This window comes from Onychomys torridus, chromosome 7 (assembly GCF_903995425.1).
Source record: "Onychomys torridus chromosome 7, mOncTor1.1, whole genome shotgun sequence".
In the NCBI taxonomy this organism is placed as follows: domain Eukaryota; kingdom Metazoa; phylum Chordata; class Mammalia; order Rodentia; family Cricetidae; genus Onychomys; species Onychomys torridus.
This window is the reverse complement of record NC_050449.1, coordinates 113,934,303-113,961,935: the sequence shown is the minus strand read 5'-3', so window position 1 is coordinate 113,961,935 and position 27,633 is coordinate 113,934,303. Positions and strand designations below refer to the sequence as shown.

Here is a 27,633-nt window from a genome sequence, read left to right as displayed (position 1 = left end):
AATGGGACTCCTACTTTCCGCCTAAGACCTCAGCACGTTGCTGCATTCTTGCAGGATGATTCTTCTCATATTCTTCTAGTCATATCCATTTGTCCAGTACCTTCACTTGGCCACTTTGGGGCCACCCTGTCCTTGGCCCCCACACTCTCTTCTGACTCCTGCCATCTTCTTCCTTTCATTGTCTCACAGGTCCCTGCAACCCCCCTTCTTCCTCCTCTGATACCCCTACTACTCTGCCCAGAGGCTGTGGAGCCTTATGCTCACCCTGACCTGGTCTCCTAGACCAGTCCCTCACAGACCCCCAACTCACCCACTTTGTTGATAGACGCTCTCTTATAAACAGATCAGGAAACCACCATCCAAATAGCTAAGGGTCAACAGGCTAACATCTGTATTGACTCTAAATATGCTTTTTCAATAGCCCATTTGGTCCTTTGGGAGGGAAGGGGCTTCCTCACTACCAAGGGCACTCCCATTGTCCATGGACCCCTTATAACCAAGGTCTTGGAGGCCCTCCAGCTCCCTGCAGAGGTAGCTATAATCCACTGCCAAAGATATCAGTCCTCCAAGGACCCAATGGCCTTAGACAATGCCAGGGCTGACTCAGTAGCCCAGGGGCTGGCTCCAGCTCTACTGGATCTACAGGACATACTTTGTTTTTGACACCTTCCTATCAGCCCTGTTACCATCCAGAGAAGAGGGATGAACTGAATAAAGGGGCCACACAGAGAAACCCTCTTTGATCCCACCATCTTTGAGCCCATATTTTACAGGTCCACTCCTCCTGCCAGATGTGTGCCAAGGCCAACATGAAGGGGCCCTCCAGATATGCCAGCTCCAAGGACACCAACCAGGTGAGGACTGGCAGGTTGACTTCACCCACATGCCCACTCATAAAAAGCTCTGCTATCTCCTAACTCTTGTTGACACTTTTACAGGATGGATAGAGGCATTCCCCATCTCCAGAGAAACAGCAAATGTGGTGGCTCAGGTGCTCCTGGAACACATCATCCCTCAGTTTGGTGTGCCACACACCATCCAAATGGACAATGGCCCAACCTTCATTTCCAGGGTCACTGAGCTCATGTCTAAAGATTTCAACATCCCCTGGAAACTTCACACTCCTACCAATCTCAGGAAAGGTTGAGAGGGCCAACAGACTCATCAAACAAGCCTCTACTGAACTCAGGTTGTCTTGGCCCTCTCTCCTCCCCATTGCCCTTACCTGCCTCCAAGCCACCCCATGCTATCCTATAGGCCTAAGCCCTCTTGAGCTCATTTAGGGAAGACCATTGCTCCTCACACACTGCCTCCTGACCCAGACCCCTCCACTGGCCAGGCACCTACCCTACCTTTCCCTCCTAAGGTCCCTCTCAGTTCACATGCTGACAGCTACCTCCCCATCAGCCCTCATGCCAACAGACCAGCTGCTCCTGAGCCTGTCCCGCTCTCCCCAGGGGATGGGGACCCCTCGAGCAGTTATCTCCTAGGTCCCTAGAGCCCTGGTGGACAGGACCCTACACTGTGACCCCACCACCCCTTCAGCTGCCAAGCTCCTGGGACATCAGTGCTGGTACCACCTCTCCAGGTTCAAGTGGGCACCTACTCAGAATGAATGGTCTATACAGAAAATGGGTCCCTCCACTCTCCAGTTTTCCAGAATGTCCCAATGAGGGGCCATGATGGTCAAGCCTGTCTTCTCTTATGTCTTGCTCATTCACCCTTGTCTCTTTTGTACAACCAGGGCACATCTCCATTATTCCATTCTTTCTGAAAATCTTCACTCTTCCCATGGCTAGCCCCATTCATATGGCTGGTGGTAAGTATTTTTTTCTCCTAGCAACTTGCCTTGTCTGCTTCCTCCTGGAACAGATTCCTGAGGTCTCCAGGGTGGTGGTTAACTGAATGCTTCTTCACCCATATGTGGTGATATTTTGAACAAATAAAATTTGCCTGAAGGTCAGAGGACAGAACAAGACACTAGATTGAACATAGAGGCCAGGCAGTGGTGGCATACACCTTTAATCCTAGCACTCCGGAGGTAGAGGCAGAGATCTGTCTGGATTTCTGTGAGTTCAAGGACATACTGGGCTACACGAGAGTAATCCAGTCTAAAAGAGAAACAGAGCCAGGCAGTGGTGGCACACACCTTTAATCCCAGCACTAGGAAGGTTGAGATAGGAAGTGATATGGCTGGGCAGAGAAAGGCATATAAGGTGAGAGGAGACAGGAACTCACTCTCTTTTAGGATGAGGAGTTGGTGAGGTAAGAGGTGGTGTGTAACACAAATTGCTAAATGGTCTTATTAATAAAAAAAAACAAACCTAGAGCCAGATATTGGGGTGAAAACTGAAAGATCAGAGGAATTGAACAAGCCAAGCCCAAAAGAGAACTGCTTCCTGTATACTCACATCTATATACTTTTCTGTGCCATCTTACTTCCTCTCTCTGCCAAGCTACATCACTTCCTGTTTCCACCCAGCTCTATCACTTCCTGTCTGTTGGAACAGACCTCTATGGCTAACTAGTGCTGGGATTAAAGGTATGTGCCACCACTCCTGGCTCTGTTCCCAGTGTGGCCTTGAACTCACAGAGATCCGTATGAATTTCTGCCTCCTGAAAGCTAGGATTAAAGGTGTGTGCTACCACTGCCTGACCTCTATATTTAATATACTGGCTGGCTTTATCCTCTGATCTCCAGACTAGCTTTATTTGTTAGAGCACAAATAAAATATCACCACAGTGGTGGCTGTGGCTTGCTCTGGTTCTCTAATCTTTCAGCTATCACTCTGATATCTGGCTCCAGGTTTTTATTATAAGATCATTTAGGATTCATGCAACACCCATACCTCCTATTGAACACAAGCCCACTGACTCCCGATGCCTCCTCCCCACATCGTCCGAAGCCAACAGGAATAGTCATATTTAAACCTGTGCCCATATACCCTAAAAGGTCAGATGTTTGGCTGAAACCTCCAGCTCACTCCTGCATAGTCTGAGAAGCCCTATCTCCATCTCTCTCCAAACCCTGCCCTCACAGAGAATCTCTAACAAAGAAAAATGACAAAAAGCCAAGTTCTACATTCTTGGTGGCTACAGCAGCGCATCCCCTAAAGTTTCCAGTAGCCCAAGACCCCGCCTAAAGCAGTCAGCTTTTGGCCATACTTGGGCACAAACCCCAGCTTGTGGAGGACACTTCTCGTCTACAGGATTTATGTGCTCCCTGCTTTATTTCTGCTGCATGACTTCTCTGGCCATAATCTCTGGGACTGGAGGGCTCATCCTGGAGTTGCTTTGCTTGAATAAACTTATTCTTTTGCTTTTTCAATTCAGCTTGATCTGGCTTACTGCATTGGAGGCAAAACCTATTATTGTGCCACAGAGAAAACATATTAATGCCTTTTGAGAATAGGCTGGAGACATGGCCCAGCTGTCAAGAGCATCAGCTGCTCTTGCAGAGGACCTGGATTTGATTCCCAACTGAGCACACATAAGTGTGACTGTCTCTGAGCAAGGTATCACCTGTGTCCAGGTTGTGTGAGCCTGTGGTCACATCTACCACTATGACACCAGGCAACCCTCTGGACCTAGGTTTGCATCAACTGGGCTGCAGATGGAAATGGGGATAACAGGAGCTGTGGGACAGGGTCATGCAGACACTCTTGGGCCACCCACACTCTTCATAAAACCAATAAACTCATTTATTTGGCCCAACTGTACCGGTTGGAGTCTTTCTTTGGTCTGTCTGCACCTGCCTCACTTGGGGTGAATATGAGATCCATTGGACAGTGCTAGGCGTGAGTAACAGAGACAAACTGCACTGTGCTTTAGCAGTGGTCTCTCCTGGTGGTCAGAGCATCCCTTTGTGAAACACCCTGAAGTTGCAGTTAGGTTGTGATGCTCCATCAGAAAGGACCAGCGGTTCAGTCGCCACGCCCACACAGAGCATGCCACATCATTATAACATCATTTACACTACAGTTTAGATCCCATTCCTTGTGGGGTTTTCTAAAGAATCATGAGAATACCCTATAATAGAGATCTTGTTTACCAAAATTTAGGAGAGAAAAGGGGTCATTTCTCCCCATATATATGTCACCCATGTCATAAATATTCATAAAAAAAAATCTTTAAAACCCACAGTGGAAAGGTCATTATACCCTACCCACTCTTGGGACAGCCAGTTCAACATCTTGTTGGAGTAAACACTTTGCTTAGCTTCCTTAAATAAAATTCTTTCACTGTCTCCCTTTCAACTGAATTCTTTCCATCTAGAAGACAGGAGTTGGAAGATCCATGTAGTAAACTGTTTTGAAATAGCTGTGCACTGTGCAAAAGTGTGTTGCTGTGGCTGGTGTAATAAAAAGCCGAATGGCTGACAGCTAGGCAGGAGAGGACAGGCGGGTCTCCCAGGAGCAGGGGGAATGGGAGGAGGAAGTTGGGTGCTCAGATTTCACCAGCAGACTTGGTGCAAGTCAGATGTGCTGTATTAAAAAGAGGTAAACGAGCCACATGGAAGAATGTAGATTCAAAAAAAATGGATTACTTAAATTATAAGAGCTAGTTGGGGGAAAGCCTAAGCTAAGGCTGAGCTCTCATAATTTTTAATGGCTCGTGTTGTTATTTATGGGCTGGCGGTCCCAATGAGAAAGTACAGCTACAGCAAACAGACATCTCGTTTATGTCCCAGGAAAACCATATATAACAAATGGTATTTCTAAAATTTGTCCAGGAGAAAAAAGCCCTCGAGGCCTAAAACAGGAGTGTCAAAACAACACCTTCCTGGTGGCAGCAGACACCTCCTGACTTCCATTAAATACAGATGAGCTGTGACAAGTATTATTCATTATCCAATGAATAATAAGACCAGCCTCCTGTATGTCCCTAGATATCCCAACAAGCTTCCTACACTATCAAATGGGCCTGTGTTGTTGAGATGCCTCCTGTGACTGGAAACGACCTCTGTTGAAAATGTCACACATTTCTCAGCACTTTGAAATGTCTCCCTAAGTCTGGATGAGATATCATTTAACATTACAGTTTTTTTTAAGTTCATTTATTTTATTTTACGGGTATGGGTGTTTTGTCTGCATGTATGTATGCATACCACATACATACAGTGCCTGAGGAGTCAAAAGAAGATGTCAGATCCCCTGGAGCTGGAGTGACAGATGGTTGTGAGCCACCATGTAGGTGCAGGGAAGCAAACCTGTGTCCTCTGCAAGAGCAACAAGCACTCTTAACTGCTGAGCCACCTCTCCAGGTTGTCAACATTATAACCACCAAAATCAGAGAAAAAAATCTAGATTCCCAAATCAGTCAACAGCCATAGATTTCTTCTCTCCACTGCTTCCTCTCAAATATGACATCTGGACATGATGGTGTCAGTCTTCCACAGGGACAGGAAGGGTCCACCTATGAGGAACTCTGGGCTCCTGCTGAAGAGTCACAGAGGAGATGGGCGAGGAGATCACAGAAAGGGCACTGCCTTTTCCATCCTGTTCCTGAGAGCAACTTGAGGAAGATTTATTTTGACCCGTGGTTTAAAGGGATACAGTCCACCATGATGGAGAAGGCCTGGCAGCGGGGAGCTTCATGTTAGTACCAGGGCAGGGATGGAACACCTCACCTGCTCACAGGTGGGACAGGAAGCAGAGACAGGAAGTGGGGCATGGTTATCAACCTCCAGGCCAGTTCCAGTGAGCCACTTCCTCCTGTGAGGCTGCACCTTCTAAAGGTTCCACAACCCTTAAAGCAAGCCATCAGCTGGGAACTTGTATCCCAGTATGAGAGCTTGTGGGGGATATCTCTAATTCAAACCATGTCTGTTACCGTCTCACAGCAGACAAAATACAACACAACCCACAAAGTGAAACCCCTTCTTTATTTGGGCAGAAAGGCAAGCCCCTTCCTCTTAAGCACACAGTGAGCTCACACACCAAAGATCCTAGCAGAGGGTCCTCTAGCAGGCCTTGCATGCTTTCGAGCAAGCTTGCCACCCAGCCATCTCCACCCTCTCCCACGTCTGTGTACCCATCCATGACCATGACATACGCAATATATTTCCCCCATGTGTTCCCCGCCCTGCAATGGGAGCACCACTACTCAGGGATGTGTATTTTGTTTGCTGCCATACGGCTACAGTGCCTGGATGGCTGCTGGTGTTTTCAGCATGATGATACTGAGCTGAGACAGGGTAGGGAATGAGAAATCAAGTCAGGGAGCAGAAGTAAGGAAATGAGGCAAGTGAAGACCAGCAGAAGCTAATTAGAAATGTTACTGGGGTTACTGCTGTAGCAAAGGACCTTTGAGAAGTGTCCAGAAGTTTCTAGAATGTTCCATGGAGACCTGGGTTTTCCATACTTACTGGCTTGTGTTAGCCCTCTAGGGAGCAACATCCTCACTTATAGGGGCTTTGAGGAAGAGAAGTGGAGCTGGGGGCGGGTGAAAGCCTGAGTGGCAGGGGAGCATAAAGCATCTTCTTTGGGAGGTATTAACACAGAAGAGAAATGCAAGCCTCGGTTGGGCTCCCTTGCCGGAGGGCAACAGTAAGAACTACTGTTCTCTTCTGCCTGTTTGGAGGGGCCTCACTGACTCACTGTGGCCATGGAATCCAGACTCTTATTTTCCACCATTCCTACCCACAATTCCCAGGGAAGATGGAGAGACCACGGCTACAATGCTATTTCACATTAAAAGCCCATTGAACCAGCCTTCTTCCAGCTTCTAATTGTCTTTGCACCTTTGGCTTCTCCTGGTGGCATTTCTGCTAACCCTGTTCCTTCTCATGTTCCTTGTAGCATAATTCTTTATTAGTCTTAATAAAAACCCGGAGCCAGATACTGAGGTAAATGCTGAAAGATGAGAGAGACAAAGAAAAATTCACAGCCACCTCTCACCTCACCAACTCCTCAGCCAAAAAGGAGGCTTGAGTTCCTGTCTGCTCCTGCCTTACAGTCCTCTCTCAGCCCAGCCATCTCACTTCCTGTTTCCACCTCCCTAGTGCTGAGATTAAAGGCATAAAATCCTGAGTGCTGGGATTAAAGGTGTGTGCCACCACTGCCTGGCCTCCATGGCTAACTAGTGGCTTAGCCCCACACTCTGATCTCCAGGCAAGCTTTATTTGTTAGATCACAAACAATCACCACCACAGTTCCTTCCTTCTTACTATCACTACTCAGGATCTGTGAAAACCTTCCCTTCCTGCTACCTGCCTTTCAAGCCTCTCCCTACGACTTCCAGGTGAGAGCCTGGGGTCATACCTCCAGTGTCCCCATGCCCAGGACCCAGGGCCCCAATCTCATCCTAGCTGTCTTTCTACAACTCAGATTCATCACCCTCCCCCCGGCCGTACACACACCAGCTGGTGTGCATTCCTCCTGAACTCCCTGCATAGGTGATACACCCACACACACCCTTGTCTCTCAACTAGAACTTCCTGGTCAACCCCAGTCACCAAGTCACCTTTGGATTTCTTCAAGAGCAAGAGGCTGCAGCCATGACTGGAAGTTTTTACTGTCTACTGTTCTAATAATCTGAGTGTTCTGTCATAGGCACTTAGGACTTGTATTGTGTCTGCTACATTTCATGATGGCGAAGAGTCCACGAAGGTATATTAGACTAAATATAAGCCTGTCTTCATTCCTCATGACTCGTCCATCTCCTGTCCTAATTTGTCCTGGTCCCCCATCTGTGCTCTGGGAACCCTTCTGTGTCACCACCAGACTCACCGAGAACCCTTACCTCAGTCCTTCCCTGACCTGATAAGAACATTTTTTTCCTCAGGTTATCTGCCTCCACCTTGCCTCTAGAGTCGCCTCCAATATCAGAGTCCTTCAAAGCCATTCATTTCGGTGTGCATGTCACAGGCGGTATGTGTTTGTATGACTGTGTGAACTTGTGCATACAGATGTTCAGGCCAGAGGTTCACATCAGGTGTCTCCTCCATAGTGACTGCACAGACTCTCACTAAACATGGAACTCATCACTTGGTCAGTGAGCTCCAGGGATCCTTCTGTCTAGACCTCCTTTGCCTGGGAAAACTCCGCCCTTCCTTGGCTTTTAGTGGGGATTGAACTCAGGTCCCTGTGCTTGCAAGGCCAGCACTTTACTCACTGAGCCACCCGCTCACCCCCGCCCCCAGCTCCTACTCCCCCACTCCCAGCCCTCACTCCAGCCCCCAGCCCTCACCCCAGCCCCCAGCCCCCACCCCAGCCCCCAGCCCTCACCCCAGCCCCCTACCCTCCTACCCCCGAAGGTGTTTATTACTAAGGTATTTATTTTGTCAGTCTTCCTCACACTGTGTCCCAGAGACTGAGCATGGTTCCTAAATCGTGAGGAAAGAGATGAAGCGGGAGTCCACTAGATGTCCATGTCTCAGCTCGCAGGACAGGGAGAGCTCGGCAGAACAGACTGGAGTAAGCAGCCCTTCCCAACGCTGCTCTAAATCAGATCCACGTTTCCAGATGTGCTTGGCTCCTTCAAAATAAAGCTAATTTCTCCAACCTGAGCTGCCTTGTGGGAAATCACCCCACGGCGGTTAAATCTGTTGCTGTTTAAAACATGTTTCTTCTGTTGCAGAGACCACTAGAGCCATCACCAGGAACCTAACTCCCCTGCCTGCGTTTCCATGGTCTCCTCAGCCGCAGGGCTCCAGGGCTGGGTGTAATTTCTAGTCAGAAAATGTTTCCAAACCTTTCTCCTTTTCTTTAGACTGATGCTAGAAGGGAGGGGTTGGGGGCGGGGTTGGGCATGGCTGGTGACCCCAGGTTACAGGTTAGCAGAGGGGCTGGTGTGGGGCTTCCTAGGTCCCCAGTCTGTGTTCTGTGAAATGGGGTAGAGGGACTCAGCAAACTCTAGCACCGCGGGTGTAGATGATCATTGTGCCCTGTGGAGGCTGGGGGTGGGGGGCGTTGTCGAGGGGATGTGAGCTCTACAGCAGCGGGTGCCTCTCTTCCATCTGGCTCAGTGAGTGTCCTTATCCCAGCCAAGATCCTCATCACCCAGCTGAGCCGCAGGCGACTCTAGAGGGACTGGCCTGGAAAGGGCGATCACAAACTCCCTGGAAAGGTGCAAGCCAAGCCAGGATGGCTCAGACAGCCAGAGCTTGGGGGTGCCTGAGACTCTCTGGCGCCCCTTGGCGACCAGGAGTAGCTATAAGTGTGGGCAGGTGGGAAAGTTCTGGAAAGAAATCGCAGCCCTCTCCCCAATGGTTTCTTACGCACAAAGACAGGAGCTACACCCAGATTTTACAATTGTGCAAAAACAGACCCAGAAGGCCACTTGAGATTGGATTCTGAGAAACTGAGAGCCCGACTCCCCTCACTCACTCGTGGGAGCCCACTCAGGTCCCAGAAAACGCACCAGAATTACACTTGCTGACACCCAAGCCTGTGAAGGTCCCCCAGTTTCCTTGAAGGACCACTTCATCCCCAAAGCTCACTGAACATGGTCACCTTCCCATTCCAGATAAACTGTCTCCCGCCCAGGAGAGGACATCCTGCCTGAAGAGACTGGAGAGGCGCTGGGCAGGTGGGAAGGAAGCTCTTTAGATAAAGAGGAGATCCCATACGAGGTACCCCGCCTGGGAGGGGCTAACCTCGTTTACTGAGCTGTTTGCCTTCTTTCTGGGGCCACTTCAATCGGTGGTCGCTCCAGTGGCCGCTTTCTGAGCACGTGTCATGCCGGACTGCGTCAGCACTGGGTAAACAGATGACTGGTTGCGCGCCCGGGCGGGGCTATTTAAGAGGCAGCTGCCCACCCGCCAGCCCTGAACTTGGCTGGACTGCAGCTTGCTCTGCTGGAAGCCGCCAAGCCTGCTGATTCTCCATCAAAGGTAAGTCGGTGTCTCTCTCCGCTGGCCGAGCCAAGAATCCTGAGTGTGAAGTATATCGGCCCGCAGCTTTGCAGCCTTGCCGTATAGTCTCTCTGTTTTCTGTGCCTTCTTCCCTGCTTTGACAGCTGGGAAGGTTTCCTGAAGTCAGAAATAACGGCTCTGGGTCTTAAAATGCGTCTGGGTGGGTACTGCTGGGTGGAGACTTGTTTCTCTGTGTGCTTTTTTTTTTTTTTTTCATGCAAGGCTGGGATGGCCATTTCTTAGGGTCCCCATGATGTTCGGATCACTTTGCAATTATTTAAATGAAAATACTAAGAGGTTTTAAGACATGCCTGTTTTCTAAATGCTACAGAAAAAAAATTAAGGCTTTGGGGATAGAAATACATCGTTATGATGCAGGACCTATCGGCTCAGTTCTCAAATGTGGCGGGGCTTTGGCCACAACTCAGGACTGGGCGCAGATTTCTGGGTTTTGCTTTGCTTGCATAGTGACTTCTTGTTCGTTCCCATATAAACACCGAGGAACATCTATAAACACAGCTTCTATTTGTGCGCTCATACTTTAAACGGGGCTTCCCATCGTTGTCCCATTCATTTCTGTAACGACAGCTTTTAATCTCCCACACCCCACACGTTTCTCTCCAGAACTATCCTCTCTCTCTCTCTCTCTCTCTCTCTCTCTCTCTCACACACACACACACACACACACACACACACGCACACACACACGCACACTCACTCATTCACTCTGTGCTTTTTCTGGTTAGAAGAGAGATGATCTACAAAGGTGTCCTCTAACTTCAGGAAGGCAGTAGGCAATGCTTCTGATTGGAGTAGAATTCCTGTCTGCGTGGTCCCGGGGGCCCTAGAAGTGTTTAACACAAAAGCCAGGCAGAAGTGTCCCGAGTGTCCCGAGGCGCGAGGTGGCCAGGGCGCAGCTGGGGACTGCGCTTGGCTAGCTCTAGAGCCACGAGCCAGCCTGGCGGCTGCAGCCCTCCCATTCAGCCTCAGTGGACTTGGGTGTGCAGGACTTTCGGCTGGAGCCCGCCGAGGTCAGTCTTTGGCTCACGCTCCTCGCCTCCGCTCCCCACAGCCATGAAGAGTGGCGTGTGTCTGTGCGTGCTGATGGCAGTCCTGGCCGCAGGCGCCCTGGCGCAGCCAGTGGTCCCGGCAGAAGCCGCGGACTCCGCGGTGCAGCGGGCGGAGGAAGCGCCCCGAAGGCAGCTGAGGGCCATGCTCAGGACCGACGGTGAGCCCCGAGCGCGCCTGGGCGCACTGCTAGCGCGATACATCCAGCAGGCCCGCAAAGGTAAGGGTGTCCGCTCCCTCTCACGCTGCTGCTGCTGCGGCTCTGGGGTCCCAGTCCTGATCCCCAGAGCACCTGCAGGGAGGAGGAAACAGGGTGCACACAAGGAGCAAGATTTTCACTTTCTTTCCCCAAGGTACGCTGCTTCACCGCACTGTGCCTTTGGCAGGTGATGTTGGCAGCACCCAAGAGGGGAGATGGTTTACCTCGTGGGTAAGGGAAGGCTAAGCCTTTTCTGAACTGATGTCGGCACCGTGTTAGGGCAGAAGTCCAACACCGCTTTAGGAAAACATTAAAACACACACACACACACACACACACACACACACACACACACACACACAACGAATGCTGGTAAATGAGTCCCCACATCTGCCTTCTCTGCTGTATATACAACAGGATTGGGGACCACCCAGACACTGACCCTTGGAACCCCTCTGGCAGAAAGTGAGTCGGTGCTGAGAAAGCCCAAGATCTGAGAAAAGCAGTAGGCACTGTGTATGTCTCCCCCAGTATCGAGCAGGAGGAAAAGGTCAAAGGGCCAGGAGCAGTCGGAGTTCCCTTGGCTGCCCAGTCTGTAGCTGTCAGAAAGGTGGCCTCGATGGGGACCACCGCAGGGCTTCTTAGCGTTGGAAGGCTTCCCCCAGGAACCCCGTAGGCAGTTCAGCGGCTCGCCAGCTGAGGGTTCCTTTCCTGTACCCGATCTCACATCTTCAGAGAGGCGATGGAGCAGAACGACTCAGATCTCCTCCCAGCTCAGATTCATGGCTAGCACCAAGACAGCTTTCATCTCTGACTTTATCTGCAGGGACTTGATGGTGATCTCTGGCTGGGGTGTTAAACTAGACCAGTAGATCTGGATTAAAATGTGGGAGGTGGGCACCCTTTCTGTGGAGCTCACTTACCCAACTTGTGCTGTCTGCATTTCAACAGCCCATGGCGTTGGGCTTGACTAGTGAGGGGAAACAGGGGTGCTTGGTTGAGTCTCCTAGAGTTCTACATGAAGATGAGACCAAGGGACTTCAGGGGAATCAGAGATTTCTTGCTTTTCTTCCTGTTTGGCAACTCAGCCCACAGCCATTCCTTTCTAGGTTGTTTTCCTGCTAATTCCACAGAGAGAGGGAGAGAGGGAGAGGGAGGGAAAGAGAAAGAGAGAGGGAAGGAGGGAGGGAGGGAGGGAGGGAGGGAGAAAAGGGGAAGGGAGGGAGGGAGGGGGAGAGAGAGAGAGAGAGAGAGAGAGAGAGAGAGAGAGAGAGAGATTGATTGATTCATATCAGGTGTGAGAAAACCTGGGCACCTGGGATGTCCCCTCCCCATTCTTCTGATTGCCCAATCTGCCCTCTGCCATGGACCACCACCAGACCCTTCTGAAGTTTCCTAGACACTTCACTGAGCCATCACTCCAGAACCTTTTTGCCTACGTTTAAGAATGTCCCAAGCAGTTCTAGCAACAAAAGCCTGGTTGCTGAATTATTGCCTAGAACCAACACGTGACAGTAATTTTCCCAGCTGGAAGCCCCTCCCAGCTCTTCTCAGTCCCTCTCTGCCCTCAGCCTGTTGGACCTACAAAACCCAGAAATGAGCAGCCATCATTTGAAAGTTTGTTTGCCCACATCCAGGCAGGGCTAAGTCTAGAAGAGTGATGCTCATTTATTTGACAGATATAAACTCAGACGTAATATTGTCAATACTTTACAATTTCTTTGAATATTTTACAAATGATTTTGTATTTGACTCTACTGCATAGCATTCTTAAAGATTCTAGAGAAGATACTTTCTGAGTGAGTGGGGCTTGGTTTCAGTTGGTAGACTAGCCTAGAATGCACAAAAGTCTGAGTTCAACTCTAGCACCACATGAAACTGGGTATGGTGCTGCACTCAGGAGGTGAAGGTGGAGTTCAAGGCTAGCCTCTGCTATGCAGCAGGTTTGAGGCCAGCCTGGGCTATGTGATATCTTGTATTTAAAAAAATAATAAACTAAAATATAAAATGAAACAAAGTTTATCCTTAGGGCTTCTCTGCAGTGCCCTCAGTGGTCTGGAATGAAGCGTATTCCTGTGGGAGGTGGGGAAGGCATCAGTGGTCCAGAATGAAGTGTGACCTCATGAGGTGGGGAAGGCATCAGTGGTCCAAGAGGAAGTGTGTTCCCATGGAAGTGGGGGGAGGCATCAGCGTCACAGGCATTGGGTGCTATTTCCGTGCATCTCCCTCAGGCCTTAAAACCATTCTGCACAGTAAGCATCTCACTCATTTTTCATTTATGGAAGTCCATGCTAAAGAAAGCAGGTAATATCTGTGCACATGTTGGCATATCTAGGAGGCAGCAGAGTGAATCTATACAGCCTTGACTTCCCCTGAGGCCTGGAGGCCATTCGGCTTCCTAGCTCACCTGTCCGCTCTGGGCATAAGAGTTCTTTACTGTGTAGTGCTGGGGACGGTGGTTGGAGGGTGATAACACCATGCCTGAAGACAGATCTGTGTGGGGTGTGAGAGCCAGCCGAGGCATGTTCCAAATGCAGCTCCCAAGACTGGCTGATTGCCCAGCCATTGACCAGACAGCTGGCTGATAGAAGCAAGTGTGGGTTGTGCCCAGCCCTCACAGTGGACACTACTAATCCCTGAGCAGGCTGGAGGATGGGCTGTGTTTTCATGTGATTGTACAGGGAACTGGACTGCATATATTTCTGACTATCTATCTATCTATCTATCTATCTATCTATCTATCTATCTATTATTTTACTATTATTATTATTATTTTTACCTGAGAGGTACTGAGCAGTTAGGCAGCAGGGCTTGTTCTGCACAGGCTAGGGCTGTCTACTCAAAGAATGCAACAAGTGGACTTTCAGTTCCCAAACTGGGAAGACATGGGGTCAGAGAAAGGAAACGTAGTGTTTTAAGTTTAGCTGGTTAAGTCCATTGTGCAGTAAGTCAGGGTAACTGCCTCTGTGGTGTCATTTAACAATGTTTTATTAATGTGTGTTAATTATGCTATAATGGTGAGTTTCATTGTGATGATTAATGCACATTCAGATCACACTCACCCACACCCCTGGCTTGTTCCCACCCCTCCAAGTCCTCTTCCCAACCAACCCCTCTTCTACTTGCCTGCTTTTTTTTTTCAATGACTTCAATGACCTAATGGGTCTCATTAGGGTTGCTTATGGAGCGTGTGCCCAGTATTCTTTCTTCTGGCTCTGCTATCCTGGGGTCAGGCACTGGCAGGGAAGCCGCCTGCACACTACTCCCAGAGGGAGCCCTTGAGAGGTTTACTGCTTCTCCATGGGGCCCCCAGGGGCCTCTCTTTACCCTGAGTCAGCACAGAAGGCTACCTTGGTTACAAGTCCAGGAGGCCATTGTCAACCATTTGTGGGCTGGGACTGTGTCATGTGCCTGCAGAAGAAGGAATCATGTCTCCACACCCACTCCTTCAGATTACACAGTTGCCACAGGCTAGACCCCATCACAGGCTGGACCCCATCACAGGCTGGACCCCATTGCAGGTTACATCAGTGTGTTTTGATCAAAATGGCTGATTAAAGTTCCATCTTTTGTGACTTTTCATTCAGTTTCTTTAAATGTTACCAAGATGCCAGTATTTTAACCCGACAGGGTGTATTTTTCTGGTTATTTTTAAAAGACTGTAGCTTCCAAATAAATAATTTGTAAACAATATTCACATAGAAAGAGAACTTGAATTTTTTACATTTATTTAGGAGGGGGCATGCTATGTAGGCCTGTGGAGTTCAGAGGACAACCCACAGGAGTCTGCTCTCTTCTTCCACCATGTGGGTCCAGGGGGCTCAAACTCACCTTGTCCAGCTTGGCAGTTAGCATCTTTTCCCACCAAGCTACCTGACTGGTCCTTGTTCTAAGAAACTATGTATCTATTTACTTACGTGTGAGTGTGTGTGTGTGTGTGTGTGTGTGTGTGTGTGTGTAACAGTACACATGTGGAAGCCACAGGACAACCTCAGGCATTGGTTGGGCTTCACCTTCTACCTAGTTTTAGGGACCTCTGTTGTTTGTGGCTGTACTTCATGCTCCAGGCTGCCTAGCCCATGAGCTCCTGGGGGCTTTCCCTGGCTCTGCCTACCTCAGCCTAGGGCATACATCAGTGTCTCCAGCGTGGATTCCAGGAATCTGCACTTAGGTTGTAGCCAGCGATTTTAGTCTCCCTGGTTCCTTGATTCCATTTCTAAAAATCTTATACTAGACAATCTTATGCATGACACTATCATGGTGTCATAGTCCCTGGAAGCTCCCTGATGAGCTAAGCATGCTGGGATGCTAGTCATGACATTTAGAAGTAGTGAGTCCTGGGAAGATCTCTGTGTGGCTCCCGATGAGGGTTATGTGCACTATGAAATGCTGTTTGGGGTAGGAAAGCCTAGATAGCTCCCAGGCTGGCCAAGGCAGCAAGAAGTGAACCATCTAAACACTTCCATAGACAGTTCCTCCTTGTCTGTTTGTTTCTGGCCCAGCAGCAGCTACTTGATGCCTTTCAGAAGAGCTGTGAGGCACAGCTCAGTCCAATCCCCAAGAGCCCACGTGAAAGAGCTGGCTGTGGAGTGTGCCCACAATCCTCCCACTGTGGCGGCAGACACAGGAGGACCCCAGGGGCTTGCTGGCCAGCCAGTCTAGCCAAGTCAGTGAGCTCCAGGTGCACAAGAGGCACCGTCTCAATGAGATGGAGAAAAGAATGAGGAAGATACATGTATATACATGTATGGACACTGAACACACATGAACACACACACACACACACACCCACACACACACCTTGGCTTTCTCCACTGCTTAGTCATATTCTCAGATCTACGGCTCTTGTCTCCTTCCCCTCTTCTACCCACAGCTCCTTCCGGCCGCATGTCCGTTCTTAAGAGCCTGCAGAGCCTGGACCCCAGCCACAGGATAAGTGACCGGGACTACACGGGCTGGATGGATTTTGGCCGGCGCAGTGCCGAGGACTACGAATACCCATCCTAGTGGCCCAGCTTCGCAGTCGTGCTTGGAGGAGGTGGAAGAGAAAAGAATCACGCACACAACCCCTTGCCTCTGCTGTTTGACATTTTGAGTATCTATTTATTAAGTTCCCAGTGTGAAATCTGTTGAGTGTGCAGTGCAGCCACACACCTCAGCGCAGCTGGCGGTTGGAAGGCCAATGTTTCCCCAGTGACTCCCAGACCTAATGTTGCTATGCTATTAAAGAGATTTCCTCCTGCCCCTCATTCATTGTGTCCAGCAAGGATCTCCAGAATGGACAAGGAGGGGAGACTGGTACATGGTATCCATAGGTGAATCCTTGCAATAAATGGTCCCAGAAAGAGCTTGGGACATGAGTGCAGGCATGGAGCTGGCCTCCCCACTGAATAGTAAGGTGGCTTGTTTAAGGGCCCTTGAGCTCAGCTCTAGAGCCTAGACCTGGCTACACTGATCCCCAATCTCTTCTTCCAGGCTCTCCCACCCCAACATTTCTTTAGGGTTCTCTCAAACTTTAATAAGTTACATATGTCAGTGATCACCCCACAGCCTGTCCTCTACAGATAAGGAAGTGAGCCCTGAAAAGTGGAAGTGGCTGACCCTGGTGCCCCAGTTGGTAAGTCCCAGACTTGAAGGCTGACACACCTATGTGAGTAGGACCCATTACCTAGCAACCCTCGGAATATAGAGTCTAAGGAATCACCAGGAGATCATGGTAAACTCATGTTCTGACCCAGAAAATTAGGGCTTAAATCCCAGACAGACTCCCAGGTGATGCTGGCCCCAGACCATTCTTGGGCACCAATAGACCAAAGGAATGCTTCCATCTACACCTGGCTTGGTGGGTTTATCAGGGTCACTTATGAAATCATGGGTGAGTTAGGTAGCTGCATCACCAAAAAGCACACCCCAGCATGGGGGGTGGGGCACTCATGAAAGCTGCATCTCTAGAGCTTGCTGCACAGTCTTCAGGCAACTCCACAGAAGAATCTCCTCTCTCCCAGAAACAGCTCTCCACTTTTACAGCCTTGGGAGGGGCCTCTCGGGTCTTGTTTCTTGGGAGTTTCATGAGCCTCCCTGGTCCCTTGTGGGTGGAATGTTTAATCCAGAGGAAACAGTTACATAACATCAGTGACAGTTCTCCTGTCACAGTGCAGTCAGTCAGAGGGCATGCTGGGAGGGCTCTTGTTATCCAGAACAGGAGCCAATCTGTTCATTCCCCGTGGGCATCAGGGAAGGGATCAAGTCCACAGAGACATCCAGAGATGATCTAGGACCTGCCACCCACAATGCAGCTTCCCAGACCTCCTGGCCGAGGCTTCCAGGACAGGGTGGCACAAAGGGACAGACATTGAAAGCAACATTGTCCAATCTCTGTTATGTCTCAGCAGGCCCACCGCAGCCCACCATCACCCATTGGGATACTTCAGTAGCAAAAAAGGGACAGTCCTTCTGGTGCCCTCAGGGAAACATGGTCAGAGCAATCTTTAACCCAAACAGGTTAGAATTTAGTGTAAAATTAAGATCCCAAATAGATAACCCAAGACACTGTCACCTCCAAGGTTCCCACCTCATTTAGTCCCAACAACTTGCTCTCTGAGACTGCCTCATAGTATCCATGTGTGATAGTCTGTCTTCATTGGTAACTTTATTGGATTTGAAATCACCTAGGTGACACACCTCTGGGGAATGTCTGTGAGGTCATTTCCAGAGAAGATTAACTGAAGAGGGAAGGCCCACCCTAAACACAGGTAGCACCATCCCATGGGCTGGAATCCCAAACTGAATAAAAGGAGAGAGCTAGCTGAGCACCAGTGTCCAACTCTACTTCCTGATGCTCCCACCACCATTCATTTCTCACCATGACAGACTGTATCCCTTTAAACACAAGCCAAAATAAATCCTTTCTCCCTGAAGTTGCTTCGGTCACAGAGAGGGGAATGGTAACTAACATACCATAATTCATTAAAAAAATATGCATAGGTCTGTATTTCTAGCACACCGCCAAGCATGGGGTGGGGTGAAGTGAGATGACACCCTCTGTGCAAATGTGTATGTTGTGCGGGTGACAAAGGACTCAGAGTTGAATGCAAAGCTAGCAGCATCAAGTGAATGAAGAACTGAAATGAAGAACTGATCTGAATTGGTGGCTTTTCAATCACCAGGCATGTGAGCCTTAAGTTTTCAAAGATACAGCCACACATGACTCCTACCAATACATTTCAGTCATGTCATTTAACTCATCCATTAATAAAGACCCTGTAGGAAGTTCAGTCACATCTCAAAGGACAGCGGACACACAGAGTTTGTCAGGAGAACTATGACCTGGTAAGTGACTCACAAGTGGCCCCTGTGTCAATAAGATCAACAAAGTCAATGCCTGGAATAATCTTTCCCAGAACAGAAATTAGTTGCATTTTAGGATATTTTCCCTCATGTTTCTATAGACACATCAGCAGGGTCTAAAGAGCTGACAGATTATGAACTCCAAGACAGAAGCCAGTGCCAAATACATGAGTGAAGCCCCGCAGAAGGGCCTTGGTGTGTTGACTGCTCTTCTCCCAGTTCAATGACCCAGTCCCTTGGGTGGAGTAGCCTTGGCGGTGGCAGCAGAAGGTGGCTGGTGCCATGGCATCTATAGACAGGAAGCAGAGAGAGACAGATGCTGCCATTCAACTGTCTTTCCCTTTCCATTCAGTTCAGGGGCCTGGTCTGCAGGATGATGCCACCCAGTTAGGGTAAATCTTCTCTCCTCAGTTAAATATCTGTAAAAACATCCTCACAGACATACCCAGAGCTGTCTCTTCTAAGTGGTTCTAAATCTCATCAAACTGGTAAGACCAGACGTAGTATGTGCCAAAGGAAAGACTCTTAATCTCTCAACCTCATTTCTAGGTACATTCAATATTTTTTCCCAGTACTTTTAAATTATTGCTCATCCTGGAGGTAAATACAGCAGAAGCCAAGCAAAGAGAGAGCTGTGGCCTCACTAATTTCCCCTGGGCTCTAGGTTCTGTGAATTTTTATTATTGAATGTGAAAAAGATTTGCCGTGTCTTTCCTCTGCTCTGGGCTACAGCATCTGCCCCAAATTCCCAATCACTTCCTGACCCCCTAGACAGAGCCCCTCTCCCCCCGCCCAGCAGTCTCACCTCCAGCTCCACTCATCTCCCCCCGCCCCCCAGTAAACTCTAGCCTCCTCCTCAGCGCTCATCTTTGTCTCATCTCCCCCGAAAGCATGGCTGGACCTTCCAGGTCCTGCAGCCCTACCTCACCTGCTGATCATTCTCTAAACAAGACTTCTCCCATGCTCTCTGCCTCCTTCCTTCTCAGAATTACATTGTATATTAATCGATTGCTTGTTTTGCCTTGTCTACCAAGGCATCAGTCCCACAAGGGCAGGAATTGTCTGTTTCACTTCATTTCCATCACTTACCATAGTGTCTGCACTCAATCAATATTTGTATGATGGATTAGTCAGCAAAGAAAAAGTTCTCAGAATCCCTTCCACTAAGGTTACAGATCAGTTTTAAAAGCAATTTCATCAGCAAAGTCAAACACACACAGGGACATGTGTGGTGATATACTGTGTATCCTAATAAACTTGCCTGAGGATCAGAGGACAGAGACAGCAACTAGTTCTTACCTCTACGAAATCATCAGTCTAAAGAGAGTGAGTTCCTGTTTCCTCATGCCTTATATACCTTTCTCTGCTCTGCCATATTACTTCCTGGGATTAAAGGTGTGTGCCACCACTGCCTGGCTTCTATGTCTAATCTAGTGGCTGGCTCTGTCCTCTGATCCTAATTAGTTGGTAATAACTTTCAAGGACTAGAAAACTGCAGCAAGTTTATTAGGGTACACAATATATCACCATAGACATGATATAGGTATAGGAAGCTGAAAGGCAGGCTACTTAAACGGTTGATGTCATGCATGAGGGACATGCCCAGAGTGTCAGAGTCTTCCAAAGGACACCCAACTACACACACACACACACACACACACACACACACACACACACACACAGTCAGCCTCCTTTCTTTTGCTCCAGAAGATGTCAACAAGATGTGCGCACAGAGAACTGACTCTCATGATTTGGTCTCCACATACACTCTGCACCATGTGTATACCCCCAACATAGTATTTTTCAGTTGACATTTTAAAGCTCAAAGTGTTGACAATACCAAAGGAAGAAAGGGAACGCAATGATGGTTTTTCAGTGGGCTTATTTGGTGTATTAAAGGTATGGAAACTGTCTAAATAGCTGCTGGCACACACACACACACACACACACACACACACACACACACATACGCACACCCAGACATATACACAAACACATACATACACATTCATACACACACACGTACACCTAGACATATACACAGACACATTCATACACACACATGCACCCAGACATATACACAGACACATACATACACATTCATACATGCACATGCACACACAGATTTATACTCCCCCTATACACTCATACACATGTGCACATATAGACATATACACACATAGACATACACACAGACACACAGACACATGTTCACACACATGCATGCATGTGTGTTTGCTCATGCAATCACTTTAAAGTTCTTTAAAGGCCTTGAGAGTTCTGGCATCTATGAATCTGACCAGCAGCATCTATTGATTGTCTTTTCCAAGGAGAATTGAGCATTTCATGTGACTTTGTATGCTGGGGACACGGTGTGTACCCTGAACAACAGGAACATTACTTTATGAGGCCCTGAATCTTGTTGACATCTTAGAACATGTTGGTATTTTTGCTTTAGTAGGCTATCAGCCTGGTGAAGTCTTCACAAGTTTCAACCCACCTTCTTTTGGCCTTGCACATATCATTCTGTTTGCAAAACTGGAGGCTGCTCCTTTGCCTCCTTCCTGGCATGTGACCTAGTAACCATCCAGGGAACAGGGAGGGTTTACCCAAGGCCACAGTCATCAAAGTCTTTGGTGGGGGAGTGAGAGTCGGTAAACATTGTGTACGCATGCAAAATTATCTAGAAAGAACTTAAATGTCAATGATATTAATAAAAGAGGTGCCTGGGGCTTTGGTGAAGCTCGTTTCTGGGTGTTTCCAGAGCGTATTAACTCAGGGAGACCCACCCTGAATGTTGTGGTATCAGCACACAGACTGGGATTCCAGGCTGAATAAAAGAGGAGGAAGCCACCGGACACTGCATTCCCTTCTCAGCTTCTTGGTCCACCAAGATGTGAGCCAGCAGCCTCCCCCTTACTTCCACCCCACCTGACTGTCTTCCCTGTGGTAGACTACCACTAAATACATCCTTCCTCCTGAAAAGAGCGTCTTGTCAGGTGTTTGGCTACACACCAATGAGAAGAGCAGCTGTGGTGTTTCACTAGGAATGGCCCCATAGGCTCACAGATTGGAATGCTTAGTCACCACGGCGGCCTGTGGCCTTGTTGGAGGAAGTGTGTTACTGGGTGGGGGGGCTTGGGGGTTTCAAAAGCTCGAGCCAGGCCCAGTGTCTTGCTCCTCCTTGCTGCCTGCAGATCCAGATGTAGAATTCTCAGTACTGTGTCTGCCTGTGTGCCACCACACTCCTTACCAGGAGACTAGTGAACTAAACCTCTGAAACTGTAAGCAAGCCCCCAATTCAAGAAAGACTCGGTGGTCACAGTGTCTCTTCACAGCAATAGAATACTGATTAAGACAGTAACCAGCACAGTGTCCAGTAACTGCTGCCATGAATCATAATCCTGGCAGAAAAGCTCCAGACTCAGTGACTCACCTATGCAGAGAAACGGATTTACCTCTGCTCCTGCAGAAGGAAACGGTACCCCAAGCGGATACTTACCCGTACTGCTTGGGTTGCTAATGTTTTGCTGTTGAGGCCCTGTTGAAATCTGTAGGTCTCCCTCCTGTGGCAGCCAATCAACTGAAAATTTAAGATAATTGAGTACATGAATTTATATTTTTAATGAGTCATTTTTTTTTCCATTTTATTTCTGAGCTTTTTAACACAATTGCTAAAAGACCCCTGGATTTGGAAAGATCACCCAGTCGCTGGAAAGACAATAATAATGGCTGTCAAATAAAATGCTTTTTGTAGAATTAAAACGAAGAGGGGGAAAAAAAACAAACAACTCTTCAAGATATTTTGAAGGCAACTCGGTAACCATGGTTACCTCCAATTAGCAAACCAGTATCTTCTGCCTTCCAGATCTGAGTGGAGAAAATGTGAAAGGAAAAACAGCTCCCAAAAAGTGAAAATGTTAAGTTCTCTTGAGTTCATATAATTTTGTGTTTAGAGCATAAAAACAGGGTGGAGAATTTGCTGCTGTGGCTCCCTGCCTACCCCGCCTTCACCATCTGGTCTTCTCCCTCCCTGCCCCACAGGGAGTCAGAGCCCCAACCTGGGGCATCTAGAAAGTCTTCCTGGAAGAGGTGACACCAGGGGTCATGGTGCAGGAAGGCAGGTGACTTATTTCAGAACCCCAACTTGTGAAATTTGGGTGTGTTATGACCAATTTCAGGTGTCAACTTGGCCTAAACCTAGAGTCACTTAGGCAGAGGGACCCTCAGTGATCACATTGGTCTGTGAGGCATTTTCTTGATTGATGTGGGAGGGCTCAGCCCACTGTGGCTGCCACCCCTGGGCAGGTGATCCTGGTCTACATAAACAAGGTAACAAAGCAAGTCATGGGGAGCAATCAAGTAAGCAGTGTCTTCCGCATGACCTCTGCTTCAGCTCTTGTCTCCAGTCCCCTGCCTCAGCTTCCCTCAGTGGTGGACTGTAAAGTAAACAGACCCTTTCCTCCCCAAGTAGCTTTGGTCATGGTATCTCTCTCCCAACAGTAAGAAAACTAGAACAAGACAAAAGTCTAAAATGCTCACACCCCTGTTCTGTGTTGGACAGAAGGAAAGGGACACACCTGGCTGTCACACTGGTCACAAGCACCCAGCAGGAACTTAATTACCTAGATTGGGACTTGAGCAAAGAGGAATCCTGCAATAGAAACTGTCAGGGTCTAATCTAGATTTCCTAAGAGATGGAGGTAACACACACATGCGCATGCACACATATGCGTTCACACGCATGCACAGGCAAGCGAACATGCACACCGTGTCCACACCCAAGTGAACATGCACATCTGTCCCTGGAGTCTTCCTGGACCTCAGACTTGGTTGAAGCCCTGAAGAAGCCCACAGCTGAGTCCAGGGAGGTGCAAGACTTCTGAGTCTCTGGGGACTTTCTCTATTTCCAGGAAAAAACGATTTCATTTGCAGCAAACAAAAGAACAAGCCGGCTTTCCAGTTCATTCTGGCCACAGCAGACAGACAACATGGCTATTGTTTGCCTCTGTCTGGGAAAGACATGTGGATGTGGAAGCTGGGTAACATGATCTTTGGGCTGCACTTGAGACTTCTGAAGCTGCTGCTTATTTTTCCATGTATTTATTCAAATGCTATTTATTGGTCTGGGGAGATGGTCCCATGGGTGCCGTGCCTGACGCACAGGCAGGAGGAGCAGAGTTCAAATCCCCACCACCATATAAAAGCTGAGCGTGGTGGCATGAGTCTGAAACCCCAGTAAGCTGAGGATGGAGACTGGCAGATGCCGGAGCTCTCTGGTCAGTGTAGAGAACTGGTGAGTTTTAGGGTCAGTAAAGAGACCATGCACCAGCGTGTAAGGTGGAGATTGAAGAAGACATCTGAGATTGACCTCTGGCCTCCACAGGCATGTACTCATGCTCCAACATGTAACACATGTGTATGTCACATGCACAATAACAAAAAAACACAGTTGTTTCCTGGATGCCTGTGGTCCAAGCACACACTAGGATGCTGAAGTGAGCCAGAACCTTTGCGTCTGAGCAGTGCTTGAGCCCACAGTCCCTTCTTGCTTTACTGTGCATCTGCATCATGCTAGGAAGTGCAGATGGCTTGGGTCTTCTTGAAATGAAAACTTCTCTACCCCCAACAAGGAAAGAGCTCACATCAGCTGATGTGGTGTGTGGTGGGTGGGTGTGACCTGGGTGGCAGAGAAATGAAATCATAACTAAACCAGTAACAAGGCTCTGTTTTCAAAGGAAGGAATATACAACATTGTGGGTTATTACCGAGGATCAAACCTAGGACTTCATGCATGCTCTGTGAGCTTGTTGGCACTGAGAAGCTCCCAACCTAGAACACTGGTATTCTAAGACTGACAAGGAAAAGAGGACACTGGGGTGGCATAGTGCAAATAACAACAGGAATCGGAACCCCCACTTTTTCGGGACTCGGGGATCAAAGGCCTCAGGTAGGGAGCTGAAAAACCTGAGATGGCTGATGGAGCTGTCCTGAGAAAGCAGCAGCCTAGAGCTCCAAGGAGAGTGCCCTGACTGGAAGTTACTCCTGCACTGAGAGTTGTGGTGACTGTTGTGTGGCGCTGCTCCTGGAGAGACAAGGGCCAAGTCCACTCACCTCAGACAGCAGACAGGGAACAACAACAGACTGTATAGAGCCGCAGCTGAACTTGAAGAACCAATGACTTTTATTGGGATTAGGAGCATAGCTGACTCAATGACGGTTATGTCACCAAAACCTACCCTAGCATGGGTGACGACAGCTCACAAAAGCTGGGAGCTTGGAGCTGCAGTCAGCTCAGGAGGTTGAAGAGTGTCCTTTCCCAGAGGCTCGGTTGGCCTGAGCCTCTTCTAAGTAGCTAAGCTCATCTGAGAGTGACTTTCAGTGGTCTTTCCTGCTTACATACTCAGGGAGGGTGGGGCCTAGTGAGCCTGGTCAGTTTCAGGGACTTCCTGAAGATATTGTGAGTTGTTTACTTCTTCTTTGAGAATACCCCATTTTCTTACCTCCTTATAAACATCCGGTGCTAAAATATGCTGTTGCTTCCCTTTTTTACATTGGTCTTAAGTTTCTCTCCCAGGTGGGAGTTTTTAATCTGAGGGAACTGCTACACAACAGTGATACCCTCTGGAGAGAACCAGGGAAAGCTACATCCTGGAACCAGGTAGGAAGGTGCTGGGATGATGTTAATGGGACAGGAACATGCACTGGGAAGGGTGAGTCTCCAGGGAAATGGTTCACAGAACCCCAGCTGAAGCAAAGCAGAAAAGATAAATTTGTAGCTAAGAGACAATAAATTCATAAATCAGTGCAACTGAATTCCCTACATTTCCCACAGTGAGCGTGTTATTGTAGTTCACATTTCAAAGCACCTATAGGCTGCTGTGTACCCAGATAGGATCGAGAAGGACAGAAAACCAGCTGGACGTTTCCATGTGCCCTGAACTTCCCTTTGGAGGTCATACATGCAATTTTGCTGGAGGTAGAACTTCCCTACTCCCCTTACCCTTCTCTTGAAGCTGAGCCATAGGTTTATTAATTGCTGATCCCCACCCCCAGCCTCTGTTGGGCCGTAGGCTTATGACATTGGACTCCATTAATAGTGTGGGCTACAGGGCGAGTGGTCTCCTGGTGGTGGCATCTTTTGGCATGTTCCTTCCCCCCTGGTCACTAAGCCTGATTCTCAGTCTTTAGGGAGACTCTTCTCTCTAATTATTATCCCAGTATATAATTATAATTATTATATAAACCCTTTTAAAGTCTCTGACCCATCTGAGCTCTTCCATCTGCAACTAGGAGACTTTGCTTATGCAAAGAGCAAGAACATCCCATTTGTTGCATTTTTCTTGTCTCAAGCTTTAAATGCTTCATAGAGAATGGTTTGAGTGCAGGGAAGTGAAGGTACGATAGATGAAATCAGGTCTAGGAGAAGAAGAAATCCATAGAATTCGTGCAGAAGCATGCTGTGGGATGTTCTGTATGTTAAATGTGTTGCTCTGGTTAATAAATAAAACACTGATTGGCCAGTAGCCGGGCAGGAAGTATAGGCGGGACAAGGAGAGAGGAGAATGCTGGGAAGTGGAAGGCTGAGGCAGAGACACTGCCAGCCTCAACCATGAGAAGATGCTAAGATACCAGTAAGCCACGAGCCATGTGGCAACTTATAGATTAATAGAAATGGGTTGATATAAGAACAGTTAGCAAGAAGCCTGCCACGGCCATACAGTTTATAAGTAATATAAGTCTCTGTGTGTTTACTTGGGTCTGAGCAGCCGCAGGACTGGTAGGTGAGAGAGATTTGTCCTGACTGTGGGCCAGGCAGGACCAGGAAAACTCCAGCTACAGAAGCAGATCAGAATATGGATGGCGAACCTGTTTCCTTCATGAAAGACAGATACAAAAGTCAAGGAGAGTGCACAGCAAGCTGGTCTGGTCCCAGAAAGTCGGGAGCCATCCTGTGTGTCTCTGTTTTCACCATAAAGGAGGGTAACAGTGTTTAGAATGAAGTGAAGGTGGAACAGAACTGAGGAATGGGGAAGACTTGGCGCAGGGAAAGAGCGCTAGCAAGCAGTGGGCGAGACAAGAGACTGCCTGGCCTCCATGCAGCCCAGCTGAGGTGGAGATCACAGACCAGATGCCTGTGCACCTGCTTTGTCTTAATCAGTTCACGACCCCTGCTTAGGGAATGGTGTCACCCACAGTGGCTTGGACCATTCCATATAGATTAGCTTAATTAGAAACCATCTCTTCACACACACACACACACACACACACACACACACACACACACACGCCCATAGGCCAACCAAATGTAGACAATCCCTCAATGAGATTGTCTTCCCAGGTGATTCCAGGTGATGTCAAGTTGACAACTAAAACTGACTTTAGGTAGGGCTCATGTCCAAGTTGGGATGACATCTTAATAACACATACCATTTTTGTAACTATTTTTAAGGTGCTTTCTGGATGGTCTAGGTGTGGCGGGTGTGTGTGTGAAGTGTTTCCTCCCCATTGGATGCTGCTATGCTATTTTCTGCTGCTGTGCCTCTCAGGCTCACTTGGAGAATTTCCACTGGCCTCATGGTGCCCCAAGCACGGGGACCCACTCAGCTGTACTCATGACTGCTTCTGCTGCCCTTTCCCCACCCCCCCACCAGAAGCAGTCTGGATCCCCAGAGCAGCCTGAGGCTGAGAGCTAGGTATGTGGAGCCTCAGAATGTCTTGAAAGAGCCAGAGGGAGAAAGCCCACTGATAAGAACAGTCCTGCTCCCTGGGCCTTTTCCCCAACCCTGAACCCAGGCAAAGCCTGTTTGCAGATGATGACCTGAAGGGGAGAACAGGAGCCTGCCCTTAATTGCTTTTCAGGGAAAAGCAAACTTCTGATCTTGCCATTGATCTCCAGAGCCGGTGCCCACAGATCATCTTTTATCTCCGAGTGCCCTCTACTGGCAAGGGAAGCAAACTCCTCTTGTGCTAGGATAGCACCCATTTTCTCCTCCAACCCCTTATCTTAAATTAATCCCTCTTACTCACTTCTGGGGATTCATATTGATACGTCTCTCTGCCAGCTTTCCACCAGATGGAATCTAGGTTCTGAGAGCAATGCTGTTAGAGCTGTGGGGGAGGTCTATGAATATTTTCTTTGGTCTCATCCACAAGGCCTGTG

The 27,633-nt window shown here is 48.5% G+C and overlaps 1 protein-coding gene across 1 annotated transcript; it reads left to right on the top strand.

Moving 5' to 3' along the window:
• The first annotated feature begins 9,624 nt into the window (after positions 1 to 9,624).
• Cck (cholecystokinin) lies at positions 9,625 to 16,372 on the top strand. Its single transcript, XM_036191761.1, has 3 exons — positions 9,625 to 9,835; positions 10,929 to 11,144; positions 15,997 to 16,372. The coding sequence occupies exons 2-3, from the start codon at positions 10,931 to 10,933 to the stop codon at positions 16,128 to 16,130; spliced, it is 348 nt and encodes a 115-aa protein (XP_036047654.1). The 5' UTR covers positions 9,625 to 9,835; positions 10,929 to 10,930; the 3' UTR covers positions 16,131 to 16,372.
• The last annotated feature ends 11,261 nt before the right edge of the window (positions 16,373 to 27,633 follow it).